The sequence below is a fragment of the Sesamum indicum genome, linkage group LG9 (assembly GCF_000512975.1).
Source record: "Sesamum indicum cultivar Zhongzhi No. 13 linkage group LG9, S_indicum_v1.0, whole genome shotgun sequence".
NCBI classification, from domain to species: Eukaryota; Viridiplantae; Streptophyta; class Magnoliopsida; order Lamiales; family Pedaliaceae; genus Sesamum; species Sesamum indicum.
The window spans coordinates 7,835,418-7,849,469 of record NC_026153.1 but is presented as its reverse complement, the minus strand read 5'-3'; the positions used below and the strand labels follow the sequence as shown (position 1 = coordinate 7,849,469).

At 34.8% G+C, this 14,052-nt stretch overlaps 4 protein-coding genes across 7 annotated transcripts; 1 reads left to right on the top strand and 3 right to left on the bottom strand.

The window, feature by feature from the left end:
* Positions 1,039–2,470, bottom strand: LOC105171073 (serine/threonine-protein kinase UCNL). The gene has a single exon (XM_011092085.2). The coding sequence runs from the start codon at positions 2,464–2,466 to the stop codon at positions 1,210–1,212; it is 1,257 nt and encodes a 418-aa protein (XP_011090387.2). The 5' UTR covers positions 2,467–2,470; the 3' UTR covers positions 1,039–1,209.
* LOC105171072 (zinc finger A20 and AN1 domain-containing stress-associated protein 5-like) lies at positions 9,337–10,166 on the bottom strand. The gene has a single exon (XM_011092084.2). The coding sequence runs from the start codon at positions 10,030–10,032 to the stop codon at positions 9,601–9,603; it is 432 nt and encodes a 143-aa protein (XP_011090386.1). The 5' UTR covers positions 10,033–10,166; the 3' UTR covers positions 9,337–9,600.
* Positions 11,415–13,301, top strand: LOC105171070 (PRELI domain containing protein 3A-like). 4 transcript variants are annotated; one of them, XM_011092079.2, is made up of 2 exons: positions 11,415–11,567; positions 12,449–13,301. In XM_011092079.2, the coding sequence occupies exon 2, from the start codon at positions 12,462–12,464 to the stop codon at positions 13,017–13,019; it is 558 nt and encodes a 185-aa protein (XP_011090381.1). In that variant the 5' UTR covers positions 11,415–11,567; positions 12,449–12,461; the 3' UTR covers positions 13,020–13,301. The 4 variants fall into 4 exon arrangements, with proteins under 4 accessions (XP_011090381.1, XP_011090380.1, XP_011090382.1 ...); XM_011092078.2 differs by having other exon boundaries at positions 11,457–11,567; positions 12,377–13,301; XM_011092080.2 differs by lacking the exon at positions 11,415–11,567 and adding an exon at positions 11,606–11,686.
* On the bottom strand, positions 13,439–14,051 carry LOC110011270 (zinc finger A20 and AN1 domain-containing stress-associated protein 4-like; the record flags this gene model as incomplete). Its single annotated transcript, XM_020696694.1, is given in 1 exon segment — positions 13,439–14,051. A coding segment is annotated over 1 exon segment (203 nt), but the record flags the coding sequence as incomplete, so codon positions are not given.

The window sequence follows — 14,052 nt, the reverse complement described above, 5'->3', positions numbered from 1 at the left end:
GAGGTAAACCGCCAGGGGCTTTGGAGCACATCCAGATTATATTTGTTGAGAAGTGCCAAATCGTATGGATACGATCCTCGTTGTGCATTTTGATTAATTGGATTGTTTCTTTGTCGGAGTTGGTTTGGCAACGGGCTGTAATAATATGGATGGGAGAAGTAGAGAAAACATTTATGTGTAGACGACCTGAGCACGACCTCCAGTAGTAGTGAGACAAAATGGTGTTTGGGGTTCATAAGAAAAGAAGAGGAGCGTGGACCTGAAACTATGGCCATTGTCGTACATCAAACACACACCAATCCACCCTTGCTCCATTCTCAATTTGCCAAAACATGTTTGTTTTGGTCCATGGCATGTGTATATATTGTTTGAATCATCAATAATTCATGTAAATTTATTTTACCTGCTCTAAAATCAGTAAATAAACAGATGAAGTAAATAGAAAGATGAACATATTTTTACGTGTTGAGCTAAATGGCCTACCAACCTACTTTACTGATCGTTGATTCTAAAATAATCCTCTAGTTACCATTGCGACATGCGGATACATACACCTCCTTATGCATTTTTTTATGTTGAAATCTATTTCTTTAACATTATCTCATTATAATTAGTTTTTCTTAACTTAATGATCATTTAGATATTTAATTATTATTTTGTTTGATATATATATTGGATTTCTTTTTTCTTTTGAATATATACCATACTAATTTAAATATAAATTTTATTTATAAAAATCAATATAATTAATATATATTTAACCTAATTAATAATTTAAAATATTTTTATATTTAGTATATAAATATAATTAGTACGCAAAATAAGTTAAAAATGCCTTAGTCTTTTATATAAATATAGGGTATTTTAGTTCAAAATGACTTAAAATATTGACAAAAAAAATAGGAACAACAACTAAGCGCACCACCTGCGCATACGCGTGCATGCCACATTTCGTTAATTGTTGACATAATAAAAGTTTTTTTTACTGAGATTTTGAAAACAGAAAAGGATTTTTTATTTATTTTTTAAATATAAAAACTTTTAAGAGTAACTTAACAAAATACAGCCGGTAAAATGAAATTTAGCCTTTAATGTACAACATATGTAATTATATCATCAGCTGCTCACAACTATTCTTAATTGACGCCGATTTTCAGGAGCTACCCTTATTTTAGGTATGTACCCCACCTCTGCCCTTTCAAACGTGGGTCAGAACTCCGTTAATGAGACGTTACGTCGACTGTTATCCGGTGACGGTGACCACAGCGGCGACCGCGGAGGATTCACCTTCTCGTAATACTCCCATATATCCACTCCACCTCCTTTTACCTCTGCCTCTTCACGTGACGGCAAAAACGGCGGCCGGAGGGGAGGAGTTATCAAATCCCACCTCAAGCCCCGAAAGAACTCGTGCTCCTTAATCTCCGCCGCTCCCCTTCGGTACCCCAGGCGGCGGGTGGGATCCTTTGCAAGCAGCTTTCGTATCAAGTCCGTCAACGCATTGGGTTTTCCGATGAACTTCGGCTCGGTTAACAGTATTTTCCGGAAGGTCTCCTTTCGATTCTTCCCCTTAAATGGCGTAGTCCCGTACATCATTTCGTAGCAAAGCACTCCGAGAGCCCACCAGTCGACGGCGAATTCATGGCCTTCACCTCGTATAACCTCCGGCGCCACGTATTCCTCGGTGCCGACGAAAGAATTTGAACGCTCATTCGTCAAAAAATGGTTGGCGTTCGTCCTGCTCACGGGAGAAACGCGCGCGCTTTTCGCTTTTTTCAACGGATTCTTGCTACTGAAGGCTCGCTTTCCTCTTTTGAGAGTAACAAAGCGCGTGAGCTTACTAATCTGGGAATGGCGCTTCGCCCCCTTTTCTTCCTCAGGATCGGAGTGGAAGTTTACATCACCGGATTTTCTGGGGGCGAGGTCACGAGAGAGGTCGAAGTCCGTGAGTGTCACGTGGCCCGACTGTTGAACGAGAATGTTTTCGGGCTTGAGGTCCCTGTAAACAATGCCTTGAGCGTGAAGATGCTCGATGGCGGAGATGATCTCCGCCAAGTAGAAGCGGATAACGGCGGGGGAGAAAACTTGGTCGTTTTGGCGGTAACGGAGAACATTGAGGTCGCCGCCGGGGCAGAAGGGAATTGCCCAGCAGACGAAGTCTTCATTTTCGGAGGAGCCAATGAGATGGGGCAGGAATGGTTGGTGGGACGCAGAGAGACGGCGGAGGACAGAGATTTCGTGGCGGGCGCGGCGGTTGGCTTGGTGGTGATCATGGGAAGATTTTTCCACCACCTTGAGGGCAAAGGGTTGATCACGGGAGTTTTCATGAACAAGGAAGACTGTGCCCATGGCGCCTTTGCCGAGTATCTCGGTGGCGCGTAGCTTGGTAATCTCCAGCTCCGGCGGAGTTTTATTGCCATCCATACTACTAATTTTGGAGTTGGAGACTGAGAATGGATGAGACATTTGATAGAGAGGATATATATATATATATTAATATATATCATTTGAGATTCCCACTGCGTTTCAAGTTGAAAAATTTTACCCTAATCCGATAAATTTTAGATAAAAGTAAAAAACTATTAAATTTGTACAATTTATATCGAAAGAAATACAATTTGTGCTATGAGATATTGTAAACGAGCAAAAAATAGTCTATGAAAAAAAAATTTAACTCCCTATATTTTAAAAATACAGTAATTTACTTTTTTGTGTTTTTTTAAAATAAAATAATTTGCCTACCTATCGCTTTATTTTAAAAAACACAGGGGGTAGATTGCTATATTTTTAGGGTTAAAGTAATTTTTCTCTATACCCTAATGTATGAAAGATAACAAAAACACCCATGATAAAATAATTTGACATTGATAAGATAAAAATGTCCTTCTTACTTACCCCTATACTTTTTCATTCTACTTCCTAAATTATGTTTTATTAAAATATCTCCCCCAAACTATTTTCAGTGATTTAAATTATATTTTATTAAAATATCCCACCCAAACTATTTTAAAAATAACCTTTATAATTTATAATTTTTTTTATAAATTATGGAGCACAAAAAATAATAAGCTCAATATATGCAAATATATTTTAAAAAATAAATAAACTATGTTAAAAAGTACATGTAAATATGTGTAAATACATAATGCATATATTATAAATTAATTATGTTATATAACTTATGAAATTTTATTCAATTATATATCCACATAATAGAACTATATCATATCATTACTTAAAAAATATAGAATATTATATACTAATTATATTATAAACTTGCATATTTTAAAGTAAATATATGTTCGATGTAATTTTTAAAATTTATATTGATAATTTATTTTTAAAAAATAGTTCAATATATATAACAACACATGCAAAAATTCTGTAAATATTTTACCAGTTGTGTAAAAAATATAAAATTATAAATTTATAAAGTTTATACAGATTCTACACTCAGTATAAATTATAAACTTTGGGTAGTGTTTATTTTAAATAAAAAATTATAATAATTCATATTATATTTCGAAGAATAATTGTAACAACGACAGTTTAGAGGTATAAATAGTAAGGGCATTTTCGATAAAAAAAAAAATAGTGTATATCACGAGGGGTTATTTTGTAAGTTTTATAATTCAAGGGTGTAAATGCATTGTATGTATAGTTCAAAAAAACAAAATGTATTAAATCCGTTTCTTTAAAAAGTGATAATTTGCTCATTTATATTGTCGAGGGGTAAGTTGAGAGTATAAGGTAATCAAAAGCCAAAGTCAAAGACTAAAATAATATTAAATTCAAATCAAGGGACTAATTATACCATCTAACAAGATATTGTTTTTTTATGAAATGAAATGTTGTTAGATATTGTTTTGAGAAGAGGAAAATCAAAGTTATTATTTTGAGAAATAGTGAATGATTAATAGTTACTAATTTAAATGAAAATATATTGCATTGAGAATATATATTTACCTCCAATACTTCAACTATAATTTTTATCAAAGTTATAATTTTATCAAGTAAGGTAGAATTGCAAATACATATATACCCACATTTATAGATAGATAATTACCAGAAAAAATAAATAAATTACAATGAATATTTTTAAAATTTGACATAAATATATATATATAGAGAAAGTGATACTGACACTTAAAATGCTATATTAACCATAGTTTAGGTAGCAACAAATCTTGAAAATAAACAACTTTTTAATTGATATGTATAGTCCCTCTAATGAAACATAATTAGCCCCACAACCCCTAAATCAACTTTCATAACCTTCAAAAAAGGCTGATGTTGCTGTTGCTGTTGCTGTCTGTCTCCCATCATTATGCTCCCAAAATTGAACACCTTCCACCTAAGTCTAAGCTCAAAATTTCATAATCCTTTTTTTTTTTTTTTCTGTAAATTGTATTTTATTTAATATATACAGGTCATCATGTATATAAAATATTTTTTAAAATAAAATATAAGAAAAATCACACTCATCTTCTCATTCTTGAAATTTGGTGTAATTATAAGGAATAAAATATGATTTGCAATAAAAAAAAAAGAAAAAAGAATCACTTAAATTGTTGGAATAAATGCATAAAATTGCAGCAGTGATGAGTCAAAGTGAGGATTAGTTGATGATGTTTTGTCGGCCATCATTCTATTTTACTACCTCTAAAAACCAGTCATTAGCATCATTCCTTTCAAATTAATTATGGGTCCATTCCAGAAAATCACACGTTCACTAACCCAACTTTATTCGGTAAGGTCTATAATTAAAATATAATAATTTGAGTTCCACTTATATGACTATATGTCTATTTTTATAATAGTTCATTATTTTTTTTATTTTATTTAAATATATTTATTAATTTGAATTATTCATATGCATTGAAGCAATCGTAAATAAATAAGCCACATATAATTAAAAAAAAAAAGAGGTAAGTGGAGAGTAATAGTTTTTAGGGTATTTTAATTAATGAGTACTATGAAAAAATTAATGTTAATTATTGTAAAGGTTTTTTATTTAATAAATAATATAGATGCTTATATATATATATGTATTTGAAATGAAACAATAGAGGAAACCCATTAAAATTCCAAGCACATGCAATCCGAAAATAAAAACGAGATCTTATTTTGTCTGTTTGCTTTCTTTAAGTACACTTTTTAATCTAAAATAATTGATGTAATAATTAATTTTTAATATTTGAATATAACAAAAGGTTCTCTATTGATTCCGTACCTATGGTATAGGGCAGAGAAAGAAGAAAAAATTGAAAAATTCACATAGTACTTTTTTAATCGAAAAATTAATCTCATTGATTTCGTACCATTCCTTTAATGATCAAATTCTACGGGATCAAACTTATGGGACTAAAACGATTTCTTCAAAGGATGGTGCTTCCAAGCCCGTCTCCTTATTGTCATCGCTCGTACGATTTGGGTTGTTTATTGCTCGACTTTAGATTTTAGCGCCCAAAAAATCTGTCAGTACAAATCATCTCGATAAATTATTATGTATAAATTAAAGGAGAATAAGGAAATATGTGGGTGAAATCATTGCAAGAATCAACAAAAATTTGAATTGCAAGATATTATTTTTTATTTTTCGGAAAATAATGATCTTGTATGATTGCTTCCCCTTGTGCTATATATATATGCAGAAAATTATACTCCTTTTTAGCAACATAAACATACATTTCACAATTATTACTAACAATCTTTATGTTATTATTGTGATTTAGCTCAAATTCTATTAATTACATGACAAATATATAAAACGTCTATTATGATTAATCGTTCTTCTTCAAAAATTATGCTTATCGGATAGAGTCCATTATTTGTTTGCTGCTTAAATTTCGTTTATTCAATTAACTCAAGTTGAAGTTAATTTTTTTGTTACATTTGAAATTTCTTAATCATGACATATGTATTTTATTTCAAATATTGTATTAGATCGGACGGGTATTTATACTAGTACTAGTTACTCAAATTTGTTTGGTGCGTAATCGATGAGAATCTTCTATCATATTTTAGTGTTGCATCAATATGTTTCTTTCAAAAATTGAAAAATATAATTAAATTAAAAACATAACTTACAAATGGATAATATTCCATATAATATCAATATATAATATTAAAATGTGATGAAAAATCTTTCGGTAAAATGTTTTTTTACTATAATTGTTAATGGGCCAGAAGAGGAGAACGGGCCTGAAATCTGAATTTGATTTGGGGCCTTCTGGCCCATGGGCCTACCCCAATGTAATCATTGGGCCGTATTAAATTCTTCAAATCGGGTCCATCATATTATCCGGTGTTGGCAGAAATGGAAGTAATAAACCATTAATTCGAATTGAGTGAATGAAATGATTATAATATACCCTTTTAAGTAATTGAATAATCATATAATCCTATTTGAATTTTAAAAGAATGATTTTCTCGTTTGTCAACTTCACTTGTTTCATCTCCGCGCTACATGCGGCCGCCGTGGCGGCAACCACCCACTGCAGCCGCCAAGCCCACCGCCTCCACCCACTTTTTTGCCTCTGAAATACAAGGAAAACAAAAATAAAGAAAAACACTGTTGTGTCAGATAAATTGATGTCGACTACCTCCTTCGCTCATAACACGGAGTGAGATGCGTATGTTCCAATCAGAATCTACATACGTGTCAATCAAGACCTTTCTAATTTTTACTATGATGTCATGCCCGCTGTTACTTCACTTGGTCAAACGGGACCAACTTTATGAATTTTGTATGCGCATTCTTATTTTGATATTTTTTAGTTGATCTGATAAATACAATGGGATATAACTGTCTTTTTAATTCCACGATCCTATAATTTTACATTCATTAAAAGAAGATGACCACTGTCTATATTTTAATTGTTTTAGTGCGTAATTAAATTTAGTTGAAGTAATATTATTTTATTCATTACTTTTCAATATTTAGTTTCTAGTTAAAAGGGCTCAACTTAGTGCGAGAAGAATAGTTGATTATAGTGCTTGGTTGAAAGGTCGTCAAGTTACCGCACATTGGATTACAAATGCATGTCTCTACATTAGAATCCTTACTACAATTATATGTGTGTCGGTTGTTTGCTTGGCGACACACTATAGCAACCGTCCCACTCGTAAGGGCATGTATTGTTGGTCAGGCCTTCAGGATGAACGAGCAAGGTTGCCACCTTGAAATATAATTCCTATCGAGACATACATTCTGATTAATAATTATACTTTTTTTTTAATTATATAAAACCTAATGTTGGGTGTAAATCCTAAATAATTATTATAGACTAGTGGGTTTTTAACCCTTAAAATTACAAGCCAACAATATAGAATAAACTTACACAAAGTAATTTACAACAACATATAAATATACAGAAAGATAAACTGTATAAAGGCCTAGGGAGCTAGATCCGTTTGAGGGACATCACACGGTCACGAAGACCGGCAACCAGTACTCACGGTTGGTCAAACAGTCACTTAACCCTTTTGGCCACAAAGACCCCTTTTTACTTAAACCACAAAGGTTTTCTCACATTTAGGGTTCACTTAGAACTCTTTTCAATTGAACAGAAATAAGAGGAAGGAGAAGGAGGGATATTATCTTTCTTAGTCACAACAAAAAACTGACCACTTAATATATGGTGGTTCTGGTAATGAGAGAAAGGAGGAAGGCAGTGGTGGAAGTCCTAAAGCCATGGAAAACAAAAGCAGATAAATGGGGGAGATGAACCAAAGAGGGTGGCGAAAGAAATGGTGAAGACAGAGCAAGACAGAATGAAGTAGGTAAGGTTAGGGTTTTTGATGTTATACTTAAAAATGGGTTAACGGGGCGAATCGGATTGTGGGCCAAGAGAGATGAGCTGGAGCCAGTCAAGTGGGCCAAAAAAGGGAGCATGGGCTTGAGCCGTCCAAGTGAGAGTGGACTTGGGTCTGGGCCTACTTATTGATCATGGATCAGAAATCCAATACGTAATTACAAAAATATTTTACCACTATAACATTTGAATTAAATGGAAACAACGTGTTACCAGAATGGTATTTGTAGAGTTTATGTGCATTTAATGAGTTTGATTGAATTACATTTTTATCAATAGTTATTAATTTGATCAATTACGAGGATTTATTTTGAGGGCATTTCTTGACCGTAGATTTTGATCTTTTTTTCTCTACACTTACTTTCTATATCCGTCACAATCAGCTTTTGATCTCTTTTCCGTTGTTATCACCACTTAATATGGCTAAATCCATGAGGGAGTTTGGATGGGTTTGATCATATCTGTTAACTAGTAAAAAAAGAGAGTTATCTTATCTTGATTTCAAATTCACCTCTAATTCTACCTGGGACCGTTAATTCTGATTTATTTATTTTAGTAAACTGATATTTTTTTACTGTTCCTTATAAATATTTAATAAATGATCATTAAATTCAAAGAAAAATTATGTATTAAATTTTTTGATATATATTTATAAATATTAGCAGAGACGTATATAAGAAATATTCAAAATTTGTGTCGATCAAAACCAGATTCATATATATAAATCCTATTTTAAAGCCCGATAATTTAGATCCCAAGTGCAGGAGGATAGACATGTGATATGTCGTGCCTAGTTGAATCACAAAAAAGTAAAGTACCCCCAACTTTTTCATAATTAATAATCAGCCCCAAATAAACCAACCACCAAGAGCAAGAGGGCCACACAAAGGAAGCACTATTTGCAGGACAACCACATGCATTTTCACTTATTTGTATTTTGAGCAACACCACCATATTTTAGTATTCTTCTCTTTTCTTTTTTCCTGTTTGATAATTATGACTATAAAATTGTACACCACATAATTCTAGCTTTATACATTTACTAAAGCAACCCATAACTTTTACTTGTCTAGCAAGTTACATAACCCCATTTACTCCTAAACAAAGTTCGTACTCATGTGAAATTTAATCGAATCAAATTAATTATATTTTGTATTATTAATTTTTTTTTACTATACATTAATCACACAATAAATATATTATATTTAATCATATAATTAATTTAAACCTAGCCAAACTCAATTTGAATTAAAATCTTTTCACATAAGGACATCTCATTTCTTTTCCCAAAATCTGGACTTTCACACAACTATACCTTATCATGATCATTCCATTAAGAAAAAATTAAAAGTTGCAATCTTGGTTTTGGATTATTTTTTTTAGTATAGGTGTTTTTGCTCTATGAATTTGTAGGTTGGTCAATAGGACATCACTTTTGATTTTAATTTAATTTTTATATTATATGGTCCGAATTTAATTTTCTTAAGAAATTAAAATATAATATTAGAGTAGTGGCAAATTGAAGAACAATAATTTCTGCTGCCATTTCATTTATGATAAATAATAATTAAATTTAAATGCCAATAATGCCCCTATCCTTCATCATAATTTACAGGAAAGCACAGCCATCGTCGTCTCGTCTCCGGCAAACCGCTAACAGAGGAATTCTACGAATTAACCCAACTTAACTACCCAAAACGCACATCATAAAATTTTTTTAAAAAAAAGAAAAAAGGAAAAAAAACCCTAGATCTTCGATTGATTTTGACGATATTGCTCGTCTTCAAACCTTAAGAAGTTTCGCAGCTCTGACCACGGGATTTTCCCTCGCAATCGCCTCCCTACCCGCCGCCTTGTAATCGTAGCTGCAGTCGTGCCGATCCGAGTATCTGTGCTCCGAACAGAACACGTCCCCACATCGGCACCGGAAACCCATAAGCCCGATCCGTTTCCTGCAACCCGAACCCGAACACCGGGTGACCTCCCTCGGTCTCTTCAGGCCCCCCCGCTTCTCAACCAGATCGGGCTTCACCGGAGAGCTGGCGGAGCTGTTTCTCTGGTCACAGGCGGTGGCCACCTTCGGATCTGAGGTATCTGGAGATCGTGCGGGGGGGAGCTGGGGAGGGGGCGGCGGAATCGCCTGCGAGGGGGTGCATCTGGGTAAGTTTTCGGGGACCTTGAGCTCGGTCTCTTCTTTCTCCCTCTTTTGAGCCATAATTCAATGTTTCTTGGCTTTGAACAACAGAAAAGAGCAAAGAAATGAAGAAAAAAGGGGAATGGGGGGGTTGGTTTAATGAATTGGGGATAAATATGGGGTGGGTATTATTTTAAGTAAAGGGTGTTGGGAGAAATAGAAATGAAGAATGTGGGGGTGGTTTGAACGCGTATGGGCATCAGGTACTGCAGGCAGCCGAGGAATGACGGAAACGCCCTTGGAACTTGCTTTTTTGGGTGTTTAGATCAGCCCTGACGTGGTTCTGCATGGGCCGGGTTCAAGATAAGGCCCCTCCCACTCCTTGAATTAGGATTCTCATTTCTCGGTTTTTTTCTTTAATTTTAAATCTTTTGTATATGATATGATGCAACTGATTGAAGACATAAATGTTTAAAGGAAATTATTTGTATTATTTAATGATAATAATTATAGGCAGTTGATGTGAAGATGTTTCAATTCTAGACGTACATTTTTTGTTTGTGGGATGTAACCAATCTTCATTTATTGGTTGAGTGGGAAACCCTACTTGTTTTGCATTTCATTCTGCCCCCTCTCATTTTAACTACAATAATTTCACACACTCAATTTTTTTCTAAGAATAATATTATCAATTATAAGTCGATATTAAGCTACAAAAATAAAAAAATACTTTTAATATAATATACATATATGCATTATATTGATGCAATGTGCAATATGATTGTGATGTAGCTTCCGACTAGATTGTATCATGTTTTGTGAAATATTTTATACTCTGATTATGTATTAGCTCTACTATTTTATTTTGAAAAGACATTTCGTTAAGAAGACGACGCATTGGGGCTTTTAAACAATTCAAGCAATTGGTCTTCATCTAATATGTAATGTTTATTTGTATTATCAACTTTCAAAATGAGAAATTTGAAATGAAAATATGACTTTGTTCCCGGAAATGAGGCTAAAAGATACCACTAATTCGAATAATACCCTATTATACAGACTTTTGAACCTCATAATTTTATTAATTTTGGCATATAAAATAAGACGATAAGATGATGATCTGAGTAGCCGTAAGTAGATAAATACTTTATATGATCCACAATATACGTAGCTGAATTCACACCAGCTATTGAGAGATATAATATTAGCATTATGAAGTGCTAAACAGGTGTCACCCTTCAACTAATTTACTTACAAATCAAGTGCTTAAAATAATTGCAACTTGGCTTGGTTTACGTCACGATCGGATCATACTTCGGATCTTTAACGGGTTCTGATCGGACCCCATAAATGGGTGAATCAGGGAGTTGGATCACAAGCCCAATAACGTAAAAGACAATGGCCCGTTTCATCAGAGAGAAGACCCATTTCCAATTCGCTGGCCCGACGCTAAAGGTGGACAGCAAGAAACGACGACGTGGCAACCATTAATTATCAGGGACGTATTTGGACCGGCATTACTCGCACAGACACAGCATACACCGCCATTTCCTTCGCATCTCAGTATTTCTGTGGGCAGCCGGCTGGTTTACGACCTCTCTCATCGGGGAACAAAGGTGTGTACGTGTTGAATGTTGATCTTTCTTTCCTGCATTTACTTTCTTTCTATTCTCTGTCAATTTGGACATTCTCTTACTCTGAGGTTATTGTTGTGACGTTCTTGAAATTTGATTTGGTCTGGGTTAGCTTTCTCCGGTTTAATTGTTTTTAAGACATGATCTTTATGCAGATTTTGTTGGGTGTGGGGGGTTTTGTTTGATACTTCATAATATAGATTGGGTTGGAAAAGAAGCTGTTTTCAAGCTTTGGTACCTTGTTTCTTGATGTGTCCAAAATTCTTTTTTAAGATTATCATGTATTTGGTTTCTGGTAACTATTAGCATATAGGAACCATTTGATTCTATATCCTATTTGTTCCAATTGTGCCCGAGATTAGCATCATTTGCATGTGCATTCATGAGTTTGATTATTTGTTCTTTGGAGCAAGATTTGATTTGTCTTAGGAATGGTAGGTCTGAATATCCTATCAGTGAGTTGGAGATTGTCCAGGCCCTGGCTTTCTTGTACCTCAAGCTGTAATTCTGCGTGTGTGTGTGTGTGTGGAATGAGGATATTATCCTTTCAAATGCCTATATTCAGAATTAATGTATTCCTGATTGGCCATATAGAAATTGTTGGCCTTTTCTTTGAAGTTGGATCCTGATGAATTGAGATAGTTTTAACCATTAATAGTTCTCCACTAGTGGGGCAACACTTTTGGGTTTTGATGGAGGAGGTTGAGTCTGGATGTTTTTAGTTTCATCCAATTATTCTTTATACTGTGTTCTTGAATACTAATCTGTAAGGTGCTTGAACAAGCTTTCAGGGAAATACAGAAAAATGAAGCTCGAACAGTTAAGTATCTTATATTTGACTGGCGACATTTCTTTTCCTGTAGCTGAAGAAACAGGATGGTTAGAGCATATTCTCAAGAACACACTTACAAGCACCCGTGGGAACGTGTTACTTCTGCATCTTGGCGCAAATTTGCCGACCCTGAGAACAAACGCACTCTTTCTCACATCCTTGAGGTTGATACTTTGAGCCACAGGCTTGAACCTAGCTCTGGGAAGCTGTACACTACTCGGGCTATAACAATTCACGCTCCCGGGCCGTGGTTTCTTCGTAAAATCATTGGTCAGGACATCTGCCACTGCGTGGAATCGACTGTTGTCGATGCAAAGTCTCGCTCGATGCAGCTTGCCACCCGTAATATCAGTCTCCAGAAGTTCGTTGAAGTGGAAGAGAAGATTAGGTATGAGCCCCACCCGGAGAATCCTAATGGATGGACAATATGCAGGCAGGAAACTAGTATACGGATAAAGCCCTTGTCAGCATTGGCATCGATGGCTGAGAAAATAGAGCAGAGATGCGTGGAGAAGTTTCAGCATAATAGTGCCAAAGGAAGAGAGGTTATGGAGAGGATCTGCAAGTATCTTGAAGCTGAATCCAGGGGATTTTCTGTTTAATTCTGATCTCTGTCAACATAGCCTTTCTTGATCTAGTTCTCACTTCTTGGTAGAACATTATACAACAGTTTTGACAGAAAAATGAACAGAATGGATGCCAGAGGTTGATGTTGTATTGCCTCATTCTAGACTTGGTATCATGTTGTGATAATACGGTGTCCCGACTAACATTGACGATGACAAACATGTATTGCAAGGTGGAATAAACCTGCGACATGTAATGTTGCAGGCATCTTGAATGCTCTCTTGGTATTAGTAACATGTTTAATCCATTTCGTCTCATTATTGTCCCTTCTATTTCCCTCATCATGGGGGATCAGGTGTCTTATCTATTTCTGGTTTCTCTCTTCATCTAACAGAAACAAACAGTAAAAAATATATCCAAGGCAGAACATACAGGTTCCTGTAATAACAAAAAGTAACATCCAAGAATTTGCAGAAGCAGATAGTATTATGAGACAAAATAAGCATAATATACAAGCTGACGGTCTTCGTGGATTGTCTTCACATTATCTAGGAACACATGCCCACTCAGACATGAAACGCTAAAGAAATGCGGTATGAAAAAGATGACACATACAAACCTAGTCACAATGTTTTCTTTTTCTTTCCACCAAACCCACCACATAAAAAGACTTATAAACTGGAGCCAACAAACAATTTCTGAAAGATACGATCATACTGAATTCTTCTCCTGCGGACTTCGCACCGTGCCTCGAAAGTACTACAGGGCACCTAAAACAAATGGCAGGCAACTTGGAGAATCAGACTCTTGGAAGTTGGAACGATCAGTAAGTGCCATCACTCAATACATAGCCTATCGTCTTCTCTAGATTTTATGAAGCTTTTCGGCTTTGATCACCGGGTTGGCTTTGGCTATAGCATCACGCCCAGCAGAACGGTAATCAAAGGGGCAATCATGTTTCTCAGAATATCGATGCGATCCACAGAAAAGATTACCACATCGGCATTTAAACCCAGCTAGGCCAACCCGTTTCTTGCAAGTGCCACATCTTTTAGGGCCCTCCTTCGT

What these genes read in the sequence shown, in the direction of transcription:
- LOC105171073 (XM_011092085.2), bottom strand. Translation starts at nt 2,466, where the DNA reads ATGTCTCATCCATTCTCAGTCTCCAACTCCAAAATTAGTAGTATGGAT.
- LOC105171072 (XM_011092084.2), bottom strand. Translation starts at nt 10,032, where the DNA reads ATGGCTCAAAAGAGGGAGAAAGAAGAGACCGAGCTCAAGGTCCCCGAA.
- LOC105171070 (XM_011092079.2), top strand. Translation starts at nt 12,462, where the DNA reads ATGGTTAGAGCATATTCTCAAGAACACACTTACAAGCACCCGTGGGAA.